The sequence below is a fragment of the Poecilia reticulata genome, linkage group LG4 (genome assembly GCF_000633615.1).
Source record: "Poecilia reticulata strain Guanapo linkage group LG4, Guppy_female_1.0+MT, whole genome shotgun sequence".
NCBI classification, from domain to species: domain Eukaryota; kingdom Metazoa; phylum Chordata; class Actinopteri; order Cyprinodontiformes; family Poeciliidae; genus Poecilia; species Poecilia reticulata.
Window position 1 is genome coordinate 19,819,617 of NC_024334.1, and position 18,334 is coordinate 19,837,950.

General features: G+C 40.5%; 2 protein-coding genes across 3 annotated transcripts in view; both read left to right on the forward strand.

The window, feature by feature from the left end:
• rabggta (Rab geranylgeranyltransferase subunit alpha) overlaps nucleotides 1–12,086 on the forward strand; it is a 15,399-nt gene extending 3,313 nt beyond the window's left edge. Inside the window, exons 6-18 of one of the 2 annotated variants that reach the window (XR_533551.1) lie at nucleotides 478–741; nucleotides 823–906; nucleotides 2,990–3,072; nucleotides 4,595–4,690; nucleotides 8,202–8,307; nucleotides 8,426–8,477; nucleotides 8,563–8,651; nucleotides 9,472–9,560; nucleotides 9,654–9,770; nucleotides 9,869–9,982; nucleotides 10,171–10,258; nucleotides 11,079–11,277; nucleotides 11,397–12,086. Coding sequence is in view for 1 of the 2 variants with exons in the window: in XM_008407421.1 (XP_008405643.1) it covers nucleotides 478–741; nucleotides 823–906; nucleotides 2,990–3,072; nucleotides 4,595–4,690; nucleotides 8,202–8,307; nucleotides 8,426–8,477; nucleotides 8,563–8,651; nucleotides 9,472–9,560; nucleotides 9,654–9,770; nucleotides 9,869–9,982; nucleotides 10,171–10,258; nucleotides 11,079–11,227 (1,331 nt within the window). In the remaining variant the exon portion in view is untranslated. Of the gene's footprint in view, nucleotides 1–477; nucleotides 742–822; nucleotides 907–2,989; nucleotides 3,073–4,594; nucleotides 4,691–8,201; nucleotides 8,308–8,425; nucleotides 8,478–8,562; nucleotides 8,652–9,471; nucleotides 9,561–9,653; nucleotides 9,771–9,868; nucleotides 9,983–10,170; nucleotides 10,259–11,078 lie in introns of both variants that reach the window. The other variant, XM_008407421.1, reaches the window with a different exon arrangement.
• Nucleotides 12,087–17,129: 5,043 nt separating this feature from the next.
• LOC103463816 (protein-glutamine gamma-glutamyltransferase K-like) overlaps nucleotides 17,130–18,334 on the forward strand; it is a 32,035-nt gene continuing 30,830 nt past the window's right edge. Inside the window, exon 1 of the mRNA XM_008407420.2 lies at nucleotides 17,130–17,200. The gene's annotated coding sequence lies outside the window, so the exon portion shown is untranslated. The remainder of the gene's footprint in view (nucleotides 17,201–18,334) is intronic.

The following is an 18,334-nucleotide window of genomic DNA, read 5'->3' on the forward strand; positions in this document are numbered from 1 at the left end:
CCCATTATTTTCTCATATTAAACACCTTTTAATATAAGTTTATTGATCTGGTAATCCATAAATAATCACCAGATAATCTCTACACAGCTCTAAGTCAAGCAGAAAGGCCTCAGCTTTTCACATGCTGATGCTAGAAGTGTCTTTGTAGCTGCAGATGCACCCTTTGCTGGAAATGATCAAAGGAAAGCTGTGTTGTTGCACTTTAGGCAATAAAAAAAAAAAAAATGTCTTATTGTAAAAATAAATTTTGTTATTTGTTTATTTGCATCTTTGTGTGTATTTCAAATACTGCATAAAAAAATCTTCAGTGGAAAATCTGCAGAATGTGCCAATCTTTTTATCCGATTAATCGTCAGATAGATTAATCGATAGCTAAAATAATCACCAGTTGCAGGCCTAAAAGTAGCTCACGTCTACGTTACACCGGCGCTGCACCGTTCCTGTTTCCATGACTTCATTTTCTCCCATCCCTCCCAGTCCACTGCTGGGATTACCGCCGGACGGTGGTGAAAATGTCCGGCGTGCCGGTGAAGCAGGAGCTGGACTTCACCGACCGCCTCATAGGCTCCAACTTCTCCAACTACTCCAGCTGGCACTACCGCAGCACCCTGCTGCCGCTGCTCCACCCGGGCTCCCCCGAGCCGCCGCCCTCGCGCTGCGGCGGTGACCCGCCTCACTCCTGCTCGCCGCCCTCCCCCCAGACCCACTTCCACCGAGTGTGTGAAGAGCAGCTGCTCAAAGGTGAGACCGCAGCCGGCGATGCAGCGCGGCAGCAGACAGGGGGCAGTCTCGTCCTGATTTAAACTGCTCTTTGCGTTTCAGAGTATGAGCTGGTTCAGAACGCTTTCTTCACCGACCCAAACGACCAGAGTGCCTGGTTCTACTACCGCTGGCTGCTGGGCCGAGGTATGAGTCTGCACATTTAAATGGGTTTGAAAAGTAAAGGTGTTGGATTTCCTCACTATTGCTGCTGCTGATGAGGCAAAGATTTAACTAAGGTAACAAATATGAAAGTTTTTTTTTTAAGTTTAAAAACTTTTCTTTACAAAATAACAAAACGATTCTTTCTGTGTTTTCTGCATGTACAAAATACACATTTCAGTGTATTTTATCAGGATTTTACGTTCTAAACCAAGAGAAATTTAGAGCATAATTATAAAGTGGAAAGAAAACGATGCCTGGTTAAAAAAGAGTTTAATCAATAACAGTAAAATAGTTTTATACGTGCATAAAATCCTTTGAAAGCTGTTTTCTTACAGTTTTCTTCTGTGTTCTCACGTTTAGATGTCTCAGATCATCAAACAAAGCTGAGTAAATACAAATATCAGTTTACAAACGAGGAATTATCTGAAGGAAAAAAATCTATGCAAATCAACCATGACCACTAAATGAAGTGATTTTTCATTAACCAGGACTGATTAGAATCAAATATGAATTATGCTGAAAGACCATCAGGTCAAAAACAGCAAACGTACATTTAGCAATATGGGTGTTGACAGGTTCAAGGAAATTTCCCGTTGCACATATATACAAAAATGCCAGTACACATAAGTATGTAGAGGACAATTTTTTGTTTCCTTGACCTAAAAATCGATGCATTTCTTAGACAACGGTTGCAAAGAGCTTGACTACACAAGCCCACCGAAACAAGATGTAAAAGACGTGACGTGTCTCTAAAACATGTTTTATTTTTGTGCTGCTGATTTTTAACCAGTCTTGTTCTTCTTGCTTTATTTTTGCCTTTTAAAATGATCAAAGGCTAAAAAACGGTTAAATATTTAACCGTTCAGCTTTTGAAACTGTTCTTTGTTTGTCTCGTTTGGCCCAGGGTAGAATTCAGAACTGATGAAAATTTTAAGACATGACGAGTCTTCATGTTTTGTGACGGTGGATCATAACCAGGTTGCAGGTAGAATTTTGAAATGAAAAAAATAAAATAAATAATAATAATAAATGAAAATTCCTCCAAAGGCTACGTCTCCTTCACAACTCCTTCTGAACTTTGCAAGGGAATCCCACTGAAAATGTGTAAGATTTACACTAAAAAGCAGACAAATTTTTTCCCAGTCATTTGTTGATTTAAATCTTTTGTTGGCAGTTGAGTTTTAGCTTTTTACCAACTAATTAACTGCTTATTTGAGTTTTAAAACAGTTTTCAATAATTTGCCCTCTCTGCATGGTGCTCTTGCCTTTGTTTCTTGGTTTTGTATTTTGGAGCTCAACTTAACTAAAGAGTTTTACGTAAAATCAACTTTTTGGAGATTTACATCATGTTATAATGTTAATCCCTCATCAAAAACACACCTAGGGTGTTGCTTTGATTCTTTCATGCGTGTTTAATAAAGCCTTTAGTCTCCCGTGGCAACCGTTCGGCTGTGCACAACGCCTGGGTGGACCTAGCTCTGCCTTTGGATGCAGTTTCCAAGCCTCTGGTCTTCAGCCTCACAGAGCAGCGCTCCTCTGCAACTCCCCCTCTCTGCTCCTTCAGACTAGCCAGCATCAATTAGCAAACATCTGCCAGAACTGCGCGTACGCTGATCTCATAACGAGCTACTTCTCAGTGCAACACTAGTAAAAAGGTTAAAGGGTTAATAGAGTAGCGATGTTATGATAACTTCCTGCAGACGGAGTTTCAAACAGAGCAGGAGTTTCTTAAAGAGACAGAAGCCCAATTTCAAAGTCAAATTTCTTTTAAGTCACATTTGATATACAGAGCATTTTTTATAACAACTGAAGGTAACAGTTACTTGATTGTGCTACAAAATGGAATAACACCTAATACTTCCCCTTTAACATGGCGTCCTGACTTAGGAATACTTGGAATTGTTGTTGTGATCTTTAGATTTTGATCAGGAGTGGATGGACTTTTGACTCCAACTTGCATGCCTGTGTACATTCCGGTTTGTCTGTGCACGCAAGCAATGCTCGTTGCCATTTTATGAGTTTGACTCACGTTTATTTATTATCATTTCTTTTGTCTTCCTCCCAGCGGAGCGTGAGGAGATGATAAGCTGTGCGTACGTCAGTCGGGAGCAGGAAAGAGTCGCCGTCGCCTTCTCCAGGCCTGTCAATGTCAGTAGATTTCTCCTTCACTGTTTCTGTGTTTTTGTCGTTTACTGCATCTGTTCTCAAACTTGTCTTGCTTTTTCGTCACAATCCTTAGTTCAAAGATTTTTATTTTTTTATTTTTTTTTTTCCAGAATCTGGGCATGATTTGTCCTCGTTAAAAAAATACTTCATGTTTGTTTGGAAACAGCTGTCTTGAGGTTTTTGAGAGCCTGCTGTGAGATTTGATGAGCAGCAGCTACGTTTTAAGAGTCTGTTTGATAACGATAAATACAGTCTGAAGTGAAATCAGACCAAATGTCTCTTGTTTTTAGGTGACCAAAATGATGTCTGGTTGCTAAATGCCTCAATAAGGAGAAGTTACGTCAATTATGCCAGAGATTTATTTATTAATGTCTTCAAAATCAGAAATCTAAACACTTTTCCTCAGTGTTTGGTCAGTGTTGCCTTTGAACTGGGTCAAACCTTTTGGGTTTTGTCCTTCAAGTTCCTAACAATAGTTTGCTGGACTTCTGACCCGTTCCTCCTGATAGAACCGGTAGAACGGAGTCATGTTCGTAGCTCGCTTTGCTCACAGGAGAGCTTTGTGATGATCACACTTTGTGTTGTTCTTCGTCCACTTTATAATGACTTTGGCTGCATTCTTAGGGTTATTATTCATTTAGAAAACCTGAGCTTTTACTTCCTGGCTCATTTCTTTAGATGTTGCTTCATTAATTCCAATATGTTCTGTCCTCATGATGCCATCTAGATTATAAAGTGCGCCAGTTTCTCCTGCAGCAAAACAGCCCCACAGCATGATACTGCCACCACCATGTGTGACAGTTGTGATGCTGTTTCCAGGCTTACAAGCCTCTCCGTTTTCTCTCCAAACGTCACGATGATCGTTATGGAGAAACGGTTCCACTTTAGTTTCATCAGGCCACACGACTCGTCTACAAAAACGACCATCTTTGCATTTGAAAACTGCAATCTGACTTTTTTATGTTTCTTTTGAAGTAAAGGCTTCTTCCTTGCCGAGTGGCCTTTTAGTCCATGTCTGTACAGGAAATGTTTCACAGTGAATAATGACACTGCCTTACCATTTTTAGCATCTATGTCTCTCCGTATCTCCCTTCCTGATTGGTTGATTTCTTTTGACCTTCCCGTCGTGTCAAACAATAAAGCGGCGTGTTCCAGGTGTGGCTGTGAACACACACCCGCACAGACATGTTATAGTTAACTTAAACGTGACCGATAACCTGTCATCATCATCATCATCATCATCCAGGCTTTGTCTCATTGTTTAAAGAGACGGTAAACATTCTGTGTGTAAACTTCTGAAATAAGAATGAAACCATTGTGTAATTCTACACAAACAAAAAACAGTAAAACAAGAAACAGTTGGTTTGTTTTAGCTTCAGACAGTGAGGATTATTTTTCTTTTGTTTTTTTTATTCTGCTAAATGTGAGCTTCAGCTTCCAGCTGTTTGTGTGCTACGCCTTCATTTTGCACCCAGCGTTTATTGGCCTTCTCCTCCCCATGCAGGCGCAGTCGGGCGGCCTGCTGCTGGTCCTCGACGGTCAGCCTCAGAGGGTGGAGTGGCGGAGCGTCCACCCACACTTCAAACACAGTCCAGTCTGGGTATCCTTTAATTTACAAACACTTCACTTTAGACGCTGCTTTAACGTAAAATAAAAAAAACAACAACACTTTTCACATTCCTCTTCTTCTCTGGCACAATATTCAGATCGTCTTCACATATTCAAAAGAAATATGTGAAGAAGAAGGGAAATGTCTAATATTTGTTGGCTGTCTTAACTCTAACCTCTAACTAACACTCACTGCTTGTTTTATCCTTTTACAATTTTTTTATTTGAACAAAGCAGAAAGTTGTCTTATGGTGATTTATTTAAATCAGGAAGTAAAAAACAAACAAAACAAAAAAAATCCCAATTCCTTCCGTTCTTTGGCCGACCTGCACCCTGCTGCCGAAATGAGACTTTTAAATCTTAAAAAATGAGCTGAGAACAAACCTCACTGGACGATTTTTTTATTATTTTATTTTCGTCTCGATTTATTCATGGGAAACTGTGCCGGCTCCGAGGTTAAATATGCAGCCCGGCCTCTCCGGATCCCTTTTTCAATTCTCTCAATAATGATTTTTTTTTTTTTTTTTTACATTTTTCCTCAGGCTACAATAAGACTGTAAGGCTCTCCCATTTTCACTCATTCATCACAGGGATTATTTCTGTTGCATCGCAGCGCTCCATCTCCGTCCGCTTCAGCGGATTCCAAATCCTGAAACCGAACTCGGTTCTATCGCAGGTCGGGACGTCGGCCGTCGCTGTAACTCGTACGCCTGTGTAGATACAAGGGGGTTTTAGAAGCACCTTAAGGAGCTGCATGAGAATGAATACTAATGCGCAAATTGGATTTAATGTTTTATAGAATATGGTAATCAGGGCATTATTTGTGTGTAGAAATAACCGAAAGAGACTCAAAAGAATCCCCCTGAGCCATGCAGTTCATCGATGAGGGGGGAAAACATCCGAAATAACATTTTCAACAAATTCATATTTTGTTGCTTTTTCACACTGGGGGTGGGGGGAAAAAGTAGAAAAATCCAAACCTTAATTTTGAATAGTTGCTGGGAGGGAAAAATAACACAACGGGAATAAAGTTTATAACAAAATGTCCTGCAGAACAATTATTCATAACAATCTCTTTAGAGTAAATGTGTAACTAAAGCGTGTTTTTAAAAAAGAATTTATTTTAAATGTTTTTAGGAACTCCTAATTCGTAATCTTAACTTTTTGTTTTATTGGGGTGTAAATATTGCTGTAACTCTGAGCCCGTTTTCTTCTTCCAAAAGTAAAGACTCAGATTTATCTCGCCGCCACACGCAGAGAGGAGAGCGGTGAGGGAGGTCATAAAAAATAAAAATAAAATCGCTAAAGCTCGCCGTTGGAGACCAGCAGCAAAGAGCGATATCTCGGCGGGGTTGCCATGTCTCCATGACAACCTTTAAGACGCCATGATTGCCAGGCGATTGTTTAGGGGTGATGCAACCAAAAAAAAAAAAGGACGTGTCTGTCCGGCTCCTCTGATCTTCACAACTGGACTTTGTGTGTTTTGCTCATAGAAGAACAAAGATGGAGCTTTCACTGCAGCAACACGCTACGGGTGCAGACGACTGAAGAGGAATACGTGAAAGGATCTGTGATGCTGTGGGCCTTTTTGCTTACAAATGACCGTGTTGGAGTTCTTGGCCTCATGAACGACCTGAACCGACAGGATCCTTGAAATAAACAAAATAAATAACTGTAGGATTCACCAGAAAACTGAAAAAGTAGCAGATTATTAATCTAAATTATCACAGAAATGTAGAAGCTCCTAACTCCTATAGAAAGATGGTGGGATGAGCTGAAGAAAGCAGAGCCTTCCCTCCCTCTATGACCCAAACAATGTGAAATGTTACAGAAAATTAAGCATTGTTCCACTGGCAAAACCTGGTTATATGAGGTGTTGACAGCGGGGGCACCAGTAAATGTTGCACCAGGGACTCGGATAAAACAATGGCTACTTAGAATTCAATTAAATTCATAAATGCATTATTGTTCCCAAAGGGAATTTTAAATGTAGCTCATATTAATTCAAGGTTCTTCAAGAGTTTCTGTAGAGGCTGATGGAGGATCCAGGACGGATCTCCTGTAGCAGTGTGTGTCACAGCGAGTTGGAAGAAGCCTCTGACTGTGTACTGTTAAAAAAATGATCAGAAGAGGAATAATTAAAAACCTTTTGACTTGTTTCATTTCCTCTTCTGCCCGGATTCATTGAAGTCGTCATTGTATCAGCTGAACTTACAAGACAAGACAAGACAACTCGGTTTCCACGTCCTAAAAGCATAACATTTATTAGACAAACACTGAATGAAACCAACAATATTTACCTCACATGATAGACCTCACACACGCACGGCGAAACAATACGAAGAAACATCTCACCGCCCTGGATGTTTCTCCGGAGATCAGATCACGAAGGAATCCTCATGGCGATCTAGCGCTAAACTCCATGCTAGCTAGTTTTATATGGGGGGGGCGTGCCCTCTCCTGACGCTGCATTGAACCCAGGGGAGTGTCCCTAGCGAGCTCCATTTTCTAACTTATAGAAAAGCACAAACTAAGTTCTTTTCATTCAACTTAGTGTATAATGTTTCAATAGAAATATCCTAGATAAGAATTCACTAATTGAACTATGGATATAATTTGAAATGAATTTCCGTATTTGAAACACCATCAATTTTACCTAATTATTGGAGATACGGTTAAGTTTTTACAACTAGCTTATTTTAAATATATTTTCTTAACGGTACCCATTACAAATGTGCGTAAAACTTTGCCGATATTCGTTGAGAAAACACAATCTTGTAATTACGGTGTTTCCATTAAATATGAAAATGCAATTAAAATAACCCGTGAAGAAGTTTGGTGGCGCAGTCTCGTGCAGCGCCATCATCCACCTACCACTTCCTGTCGTCGTCTTCATCTTTTTCGCCTGTACCAGTAGTAACATCCGGTCATTGATAACATAAAATCCCATCATTCTAATGCAAAAACGTTTTTTTGTTGTTTTTTTTACCAAAAAACAAAAAAAGCAAATATATTGCTGTAATTCCAGCTCCAGTCTCATTTTTGAGGGTTTTTTTGTTGTTGCAAAATCCCTCTTTGCAGCATCATCTCCAGAGGATCCACAGTCCCCCCCAGAACAGAATCATCCCTCTTTATTGGTTGTTTAGTGTTTTTAATGCTCAAAATCCAATTATTTCCCTCATGGTTTTCCAGTCATCACAAACATCATACTACTGTAACAACAAATGGATTACTTTGAGGCTTTTAGCAAATCAAGTGTACCACCAGCTACAGGCAGTTGAATTTTTTTCTTACATTTTCTGGCACCGGGCCCTGCTCCTGTTTTTCACCTCTGGAAACGCGCCATATGTTGATTATTCTCTTTTACATTCTGTTTCTAACTAGCTCAGAAATGACACATTTTCATCCAAATCAAATACAGTTTTTTATTAGTTTTTTCTTTGTTCCCTTTGTGAATTGAATAATTCGTGCTTCGACCGTACGTGACCTTAGCGCCTGCTCAGATCTGCGACCTTCCTCCAGGAACGATAAGCGACGTCGCCAACGAACACAACCTGACCGTGCACTGGACTGAAAAACACACCCACCGGGACTGCGCCCTCTACACAGGTGACGCATATCCCACACTCTGGACTTTTTCCAAGTCTTACGTTTATGTAAATTTACCATAGTTTTTTTTTGTCTTTTTGAGCTTTTTTGTTTGTGTGTTTGTTTTTAACCTCCAAAGGCCGGAGCGAGAGCTGGTGTCGGGACACGGCTACAGACCTCGAACTGTTCAGGTACGGCTTTTGCATATTTGCAGCGGTAAGTTTCAGACGTGTTTTTGCATGATGGAAGAACAGATGGCGGTGTCTTGCTCTGTAGGAGTGAACTCTCGGTGGAGAAGACCTCGGTGTTACAGTCGGAGCTGCAGTCCGTCAACCAGCTACAAGAACTGGAGCCTCTGAATAAATGTAGGTGGAGACGGCAAATTTATGCCGCAGAGAGCCGGCTCCAACTTGAAAATCAAGTTTATTTTGGGCTTTTGGTGATGCGTTTAAAAAAGTTTTTTTCTCCCTGGGTTTGTCTGTGATGCAATGTGCAACTTTAAGTTGATTTTAAAAACGAAGAATTAGCTGCAAGATTTTAAATTTGATGCATATCTTCTCAAATCCACACAGGTTTTGAAGCTCCGATGTCTACGCGCGCCTATACTTTGTCCTATTACAGTTATTGTTGTCTGTAATTGGGAAGTTACAGAAAAGAAATATGTTATGTAGTCATAATCAATGTTCTAGCATTTTCAGCTAGAAATTTAACCACTTATTTGTGTTTAACTTCAAATGTCTTCAAATTGGAAACATAGCTCAACTAAAGCAGAGAAACTTTAGTTGAGAGTTAACCGCTAGTTAGTTTTTCTTCAAGGTGTCAAAAGGTACAAAAAGTAGTGAAAAGTAGTGAAATATATTAACATTGTATATCAATATATGCTCAAATTTTTCAGTTTATCCACACAGAAAACCAACCAGTTCAAAACAACAAATTGTTTGTCGTCTCTTGAAACTTGCTAAAGGAGATTCATCTACATTTTAGAGACAGTTTTTGAGCCAGTGTGTATATTTTTAAGTAGGTGCGCATTTCATTTCAAACTTGTGTACCCTGGAAAAAAAAAAGAACATTTCAAGTGCATCACTTAGAGACGGCAGCATTCCTCCCAGTAATAAACTCTGACTGAGCTGTTAAAGTTTAGCGACCCTCATAGTAACCAGCTAACTAACCTTCCTGCCTCTGAAGGGTGCTTGCTGACCATTATCCTCCTGATGAGAGCACTAGACCCTCTTGGGTATGAGAAGGAGACCCTCGCTCACTTCCAGACACTCAAAGTGAGTACCACACACACAGACACACACACCGTACGCTCACTAAGCGTATTTGCTCAGATGACTGACTGAGCACGCTCCCCGCCTCTCCTCCAGGAAGTGGACTCCATGCGCTCTGCATATTACAGCGACCTGTGCAGCAAGTTCATGATTGAAAACACCATCCTGAAAATGGAGTACGCCGAAGTGCGAGTCTTCAGTATCTCTGACAGGGTCGGTCCTGAATTCCTGATGAGCAACATAAGGAAAAAAAAAACAAACACTTTCTGCCAAAAAAAGAGATGCTGAAAAGCAATTTGTGTGTCTTCCAGAACCTGACCACATTATGCCACCTGGACCAGCTGTTATTAGTGACTCACATCAATCTGTCGTCCAATCAGCTGCGGCGGCTGCCTCCTCAGTTTGCGATGTTGCAGTGCTTGGAGGTAAGAACGCCACCAATTCCACTCTTAATTGCCTCCTCCTGCAGTGTCACTGTTTTTTCTTGTTGTTTTTTTTTCCCTGACTCGCTCCTAGCTGACTGGAGCGGCGGTGAGGGAGGGGGTGGTGGTGGTGGGGGGGAAACGCATATCGTCTGTTTACTGCAATTAAACCACTTGGTCTCAACTCGCAGGTTGTGGAGGCTGATAACAACTCTATAGAGAACCTGGAGGGAGTTTATCACCTTCCCAAACTGGAGGAGGTCTCCTTGAAGAACAACAGTATCCTTAAACCTGCGGATTAACATTCGGCGCCGCGCCCGCCGGAGACGCGATCCGGCCGCCGATCTTTGTCTGCAGCCGAGCCGCGGGGATCGGATTTGTTCGTCTTCCTCCCATCCGAGCGGTTGTGGCGACTCGAGAGGCGGGCGTGAATCAGCTCTGAGTGGCTTCAGCGCTACACAGAAAAAAAAAAGAAAAAAAATGTGGTCGGAGAGCGCGAGCTGCTGATGCGGGGTGACGCAGAAGGAGAAGGAGTTCTTCTCGCAGCGGCTGGTGTTGACAGTGTTTGCCAAAAAAAGAAAAAGAAAAAATCGCTCTCGTGATTATTCTCTTCAGCCCGGCGCATGCATAATTTATCTCACGTGAAACTTCGAGTAATTAAATGCTGCGGGGTGTGTGTGTGTGTGTGTGTGTGTGTATGAGATGTGGTGAAAAGGGGGCAGACTGCTTCACATTAGGAAGAGAAGAGACACTTAGCGACACATTACTGCCACAAGGCCAATCCTCTCTCCGTGCTTCGCTTCCTTTTACACACAAGAGAGGAATTAATGAGGTTTGCAGGTCATGACACCCAGGCCGTTTTTTTAAAAATTATTATTATTATTCTTTGCAGTGACAGCTCAGCTTTGGAGGGGAAAAGTTTATCCAACACCACGGCGTTGCATTTGACATGCAGATCTTGCTTTTACACCAGTGTTGTCACATCTCTTCTCACTCACCATTACTCACCACCGCATGGCGAGCGGGGTTCCCTTCTTCTTTTTATTCTCTTTTTTTTTCTGAGTGTTTTTTTTATTTTTCATTAACCCAAAACTCACAGAGATCTCTACGCTGGCAGACCTTCAGCCTCTGGCCTCCTGCCCCAAGCTGAGGCGCCTCGATCTCCGCGGCAACCCCGTCACTCAGACAGCCAACGTGGAGTCGGAGTTGGCCGAGCTGCTGCCCTCCGTCGCGGACCTCCTGCTCTGATCGCCGGCATCCCGTCGTTCACTCGTCTGTCCGTCTTCAGCTGTGTTTTGGTAGCAGGCAACCCGCGTCTCGTCTCTCTCTCTCTCTCTCTCTCTCTCTCTCTCTCTCTCTCTCTCTCTCCCGTCTCTGATTATTTTATTTTGAAGTGTGTCGTGCCTCTTGTTTGTAGGCGGACTGCCAGTCACAGCCAACCCTGAAGCTCTGACAGCCTGATGGTTCAGAGTGTACATCACACACCTGTCCACCACTTGAACACAAAGTCTACATTTAAATGTGTGTGTCTGTGTGTGTGTGGGTGTGTGTGTGTGTGTGTGTGCGAGGAGCGGTGAATGCACGATAAAACACGTCGCATTTCTTTGTTTGTGTGCCTGTGTGGATGGATGTCCGCTCCCCCTAATGCATGCAGAAACATGGAAGAAAAAAAAAGGTGTAAAGTTGATATGGATTTTCGTACAGCAGGGGTGTCAAACTCCAGTCCTGAAGGGCCGCTGTCCTGCAGTTTTTAGATGTGCCACAGGTACAAAACACTGAAATGAAATGGCTTCATTACTTCCTCCTCGTGTAGATCAGTTCTCCAGAGCCTTGATTATGACCTGACTATTCTATTCAGGTGTGGTGCAGCAGAGGCACATCTAAACGTTGCAGGACAGCGGCCCTCCAGGACTGGAGTTTGACACCTGTGGCGTGCAGCAATGCTGGTTTATTGCTTCTCTGAGCTTTGTGCTCAAACAGGTCGATTGCAGCATCTTGTAGTAATCATTATTTTTAAAAAGGTTATCTAAAGACATTAAATAACAATATACTGTTGCACAGTAGATTCAATAAAAACAGCACACATTGTGTCACTGCCTTCCAGCAAGCCTTTGTTTGTGTCCTTTCTATATTTGAATTATTTTTTTTTGTTTCTGGCCCAAAGATTAACAATGTTTCTGAGAGACAAAATGTCTTGGGGAAATATTTACACTCCTTGACCTTTTATATATATAGTATTTCACGCTAAAAAACAAAAATGTATGATTGGCCAAGACAAATAGGCGTATAACTGAAGACATTATAGGTGTGTGATGCCTCCTATTTTGTTATCAATCCGATACCAAGTAAATACCAGGCTGGTATGATTGATACCGATACTGATACCGATACTTTCTATTTAAGTTTGCTGTATCATCAAACCCCCTGCGACTCGGGTGTTTTTGAACTTTTTCCTTAGTTCAAACTTAAGAAAAAATTTGGACAAGGTTTATTTGTCGATACTTTAATAACACATTTGCATTTCCTTAAAAAAAAAAAATAAAGTACAAAAGCGTCATTTGAGAGCAAATTGAGTTAAGAAACAATGCAAAAATAAAACAATATTTCAAGAAGTAATCTGAAACTTTAGCCCAGCTGATGGACCAAATGATTCTCAGGGAGATTCTTTAGGTTCTGCTGTTTGTTTAATAATAATGTTTCCTAAAAACCGTCTGAGCTCTTAAAGGAACAGTCGGATTCAAGCCGAGACCGTTTTACACAGGTGGACTCAGTCTAGCCGTTTGATTGGTGGTATCCTAAAATATCTGATGGAATTGGTGAGTCTGTTGTCTGAATAATAGTAATAATAATTCAATCTCGCTGTTTTCTGATAATTTTTTTTTGTTTGTACAAAAAACAAAAAAAAAAAAAGTCAACCCTATATATGTTCCTTCCACACTGTCAGTGTTTCCAGTTTACTCCGAAGATGATTTTGCAATAATGTCAAAGCAGATTGTGTAATATTGGAAAACGGACTTGAATGCATTAGCCATCAGATAAAACAGGTGTGTCTCAAGTGGGGTGCCGAGCAATGTGTCATATAATCCATCAATAATGTCAGAAATCTGTCATTGTTCCTTTGTTTACCTTTTCACTGGCAGGGATTCAACATTGCAACACATCAAATCTTTTTTCTTTTCTTTTTTTTTTACAGTCATAGCATTTTTTGACAGTGGAGCATTAGAGAAAAAAAAACTCCTGTTTTGGGAGTGTCCTATTCAAAACAACACGGCACACCTTTTGACTCAACCTAAAAGCACATCGTTTTCTGACTGCAGACGGTGGAACAGGTTGGAAAATGTTACATCAACTTCAGGTTAAACAAAGATCATTACTTTTTTGTGTCACTACTCATCTTTCGGATGCTTTGATACGATTTTCGGGGATTGGGCTGGTCTTGCATTTCTTCTATTTATCCACACACGCTAAAACAGGGTTGGGGATGTTTTTTTAATCCATTCTTCTGTGATGTGGTTTTCTGTGAAAACGTGAATGTCTTCTTATGATTAAATCATCCCACAAGTCACAAACTAACCCCATTTCTAAGGCTTTAGGACTCAAACAAACTGCAGTGAGAGCCACATAAACCTGCGAGCCGTTACCAATGGCTGACCTAACACGATTACTCCATGACGGGTTCAACAGGTCGTCTGGTAAGTCACAAAAAAGTCAAGAAAAGGCTTTAGTAAAACATTAGTAAAACATTCTGTGGACTGACGAGACAAAGTTGGGACTTCTTGGTAAAACCTAACAGCAGATTCCTTCCAGAGAATCACGCTGCAGCACCAGGGCGACTTGCATGAATTCTGCTACCAAATGCAAAGTTTTGATGGAGAACGTCTGGCCATCATTGTTCTTTGGGCTGTACAGAAAGTCGGTGATACAAAGCACATCAACAACAACAAAAGAAAACACTAATTTTAAAGACTTATCACCAGTCACTGCTTGATGGGAGTTGTCAATAAGGGTTGGAACAACCAGGCTTAGGTAGAACCAGAAGTAATCCATAAGGGTGGTGATTTTTGTTCAGGTCTCTGTGATTGATGCCTCAGAACTTCTACAGAGATGAGAAATCCTATACAAGTGGCGAGGAACTATTTCCTTTACCTTTTCACTATTTCATCCATAGCTTTTAGACATTTACTTTCCTACTTCTTCTTTTTCAATTTCCAACTTCTTTAGCACCACGCAGCTGGCTTTTAATTTGTTGTAGAGTGATTAGAAAAACTCTTGGAAATCTTTCAAATGTCTCCTGAGGCTAAGCAGCGACATCGGGCGAAACTCCAAACATCGAATGTTTGTAATAAACCAAACCGCACAGAGCCTTTGATGGTGTCCTTATTTTTTTTTTAAATCTAGCTCAAGTAGGGTGTACATATTCAGTAGCAATGTGAATAACCTTAACTCTTCACTACAGCACCAGGTTTACAATCCAGACTGATAAATTCAGACAAACTCGAACCGACCTCCTGTCTCCTGAGTTTCTTCTGAACATCTTGACCTTTTCTTCCATAGCTAGCTAGTTAAGCGTGTTGTGTTTTCCCCAGAGAATTACATAAACTTATAGGTTTTCATATGACCAATACATTTCTCTTAGCAGCAATTTGCAACCGATGACTTTTAGATCAAGGCTAACATAGAAGCTAGCATGCTGCTACTGGAGCTCCAAGCTAATACCTGCGGTCAAATTGAAACGTCAAATCTTTTAGTAATATGTAAATGTGAGTTTTTTCAACAAAAAATGAAACAGTAAAAGCATGCTGTGTGTCCGTGTTATTAGACAAACAATACAGCGTTCTAATTATGACTTTGTAATTAGGTTTTCAAATCATGTGACAGAATTTAGTCTCTTAATTGCATTGTGTGTGTTAAAAGATGAATTTGCTAAGCCGTGGAGAAAAATGTACTGAATCAGTCACTGTGACATCATCCAGGTAATTCCTATCAAACTGAGGAAGACCGCTCCCTTTCACAAAGTGTGAAATTTGTATGTAGCGTGTGACTAATGTGTGGGCTTTCTTCCACAGGTCTGAGTTTGGGTGTCACAGTAGGAGGGCCGTGGTGAGAACAATTACCTTAACAATGATTTCATTCCATTCAGCAGCTTCATCACTGTCAACTTTAATATTACCTTAGCCCAGCAGAGGCCTGTTTATTAAATCCTTTTTTTTTTTTTTAAATAAAAGAACATGTTATTTCTCTTGTGGACGTATTAATAAATGAAAAATTACATTACGTACAATGACAAACGTTTGATTATAATCATTTACAGAATCTGCCGTAATGGTCAGCGCCCAGAAGCGAGGAGATTGTTTTTTCATTGACTCACTAGGAGAAATGACAGCTGCTAGTAGACGTCTTCAGACACTTCAAAAAATTTAACTACTTTGGGTTTTTACTGGAGTCATTATGCGACATGCGGATTAGGTTCACTTTAAAAACAGGAAAGGGGTGAATGTGTTTTATATATTTACACTTTCCGATGACCGGTGAATAAATATACGTTAGCACGATGCGCAAGTCCTGGACAGATATCGGACCGTTCAGCTTGGCAGGATCGGTGGAGTTACCTTAGTTAATTAGTTAATGTGGTCACTTTCACTTGTCTAATCATATTTGGGATCGTGGCCTGAAATCTAGACCTTTCACTCATTCTATGGTAAAACATTTCTCTTGAGTAAATTTTTTTCTCGTCAAACTTGATGGAACGGGGTCTACTTTCCTGATCGTCACATTCTCAGTCCTTTCCTCATGGTGGACACATCCTTTCCTGTTCCTACAGAGCACAGTTTACAGAAAGCCTGAGTTATGTTAGTCCTCAGGTTGTTTTTGAGCAAACTGACTAATGTTCTGACAGCATTTCCAATGCGAATGCGCACAAAACTTCAATATCCAGCTAATGTCGGAAAAAACACAATATCTCAATTGTGGTGTCTCCATTAAGAAATGCAATTAAAATCACACGAGTAAGTTTGCTCACTCAATAAGTCACTAATAAACATCATCCTCCAACTACTTCCTGTCATCTTCTTTGTGGTTTGTGCCAGTGGCAACATTCGTTTGTTGATCATGTGGCTTTTCTGATGGGGAAAAAAGTGTTTCCATTGCAGTGGACATGACCAATTTTTTTTATTGACGGGTTTTCCATTTAGCAAATTTATTCTTGAAATGTCAAATTGTGCAATTATATGGTGAATGGAAATTCAGCAATAGTTGAGACTTTGACAAAGTTTTGTGTTCACATAGAACAATGATCCCAAACACACATCCAACCTGCCTTTGCAGGCCGTCAGTACCGTCCCTAAGTTGACCTCAATCTTCTAGAAAATGTTTGGACTGTGTGAGAAAACCAATGAATCTAAGTTAGCATGTCTGATTGTAAAAGTGGTAGAAACATGACAGGAGCTATTTGATAGATGGCAAACATGTGACTGATAAAAGTATTCAGACCAGGTATTAGTGGAGTGCTGTGCTTAGACCTGTCTAGGGTGTTCACCTGCTAGACTGGCCTTTGATTAGGACAAGATGAAGGAACCACATTCCTAGCCTCAAACGAGAAGAAGAAAAACGTGTTCAGAAAGAGCCCGGCTGTGGCTGCAATGATAATAACACAGTCACGACAGAGACAGAGACATTTAACGTGGATACATTCAAAGTGAAAATATACACAGATATAGTGGAAAGCTGCTGTAAAAGATGAACAGACAAACATCATTTTATAATGGTGATAATTCAACGTAAGTCGCAGGAAAGCCTCAGACATTATGCTCCATTCTTTAAAACAAGAAACACGTGTGACTAAAGGAAACCTGACTTCTTCAGAAATCTGCACAAGTGAACAAATGTTTTCTGCAATTTGACACAGAACCGCATTGATTTTTTCTTTTAATGAAGATACTGACTGACTGACCTCCTGCTCTGCGATCAGAGAAAACTCAGAAACAAACGGGTTTCTTAAAAACAACAGCACTGTGTTTCTGTTCATGTGAACTGTGTAAGTAGCTGCTTGTTTCCATTCCTGAGTGACTCCTAATGTTGTACAGAGAAGGGTGTGTCCTCGCAGTGCAGCCAAGTCCTCGCAGTGCAGCCAAGTATTTAAAGGAGCCAAAGTGTTGGTTCGCTGCAAACAGCTTGGTTCTCCCTCCGGTCCGCATTGTTAAGTTTCTGCTCCGAATGAACTGAGTGAGTTTCTCCGTCTTTGTTCAGCCTCACTACTAAACTGTATTTGATCAGATGTCTAATCTAGAGTTGGCTCAGATCCACTTAGAGGCACTTATGTGCTTAAAAGTGAATTTCATGGCCAGCATGACTTTGTTATTGCCTTTTTTATATGATGATGTATTGCTATAACTATACATTACTCTGTACATTGGTGTTTGTGCTTTTACGTAGCAATTTTCGTTTGATTTGATGTGATTTTCTGAAATTAACTCCCATCCTTTATTCACATTTGTGCAAAGTGGCCACAGAGGATATTTAAAGTGAACTTTGCTTCACAGAGAAAGAAGTCTGTCTAAATGCTCTTTATTCATCGGGGGTAGCTACGTGGTTGGCATAAATGCTCCTCAAGGCAAACGGGTCATGAGTGCACGATGTTTGTGGGCAAATAATCTGACTTTTGTTAACAGCAGCACAACAGCACATCTGCTGATGGTGGTGAGAGAACAAAAAAATATTTTTTTTTAATCTCAGGATCAGTTCAAGATGACTTTGTTTACTTCATTCATTTACAGTTTAAACAGTTTTTTTTTAAAGAAAAGGAATAGAAGGATGGAAAAAACCTAATGTGATATAACCCTTCTCTTAAAAAGTCATTTTTATTGAAACATAAGCAACTAGATATCAATTAACCAAACATAGATATTTCTATAAACAACTTAGTGACATATAAGAGGAGCTACATGAGGTAGCTGCTGCTACGTGTTTCATCGTGACGGTGATAAGTTCAGGGGTTCTTACGGGGCTCAGATGGGTTTGTGAACGTCTTGCTGCTCGTTCACAAAAATCAAAAAAGTTATTTTTTGATTCCCAGCCTCTCAGTTCTGGTGGACAGCCTAAACTTTCAAGCTGCCAGGTCTGAGGCTGTATTGACCTTCCTATTCTATCTGAGAGGTGTTAAAAGTTTGACAGAATTATTGATGATTTATAACCTAACTTTTTTATAACCCACTTCCTCTCTGACCTGTGTGCTGTGTTGGTCTCAAGCAAACCTCCAATGTCTTCACAGAAACATTATTAAAAAAAAGCAAAGAAAAGCAAATATGAAAACACTCTTTTGACTTTCATGTCCTGCTTTGTGTGGGTTTGTCAAATGAA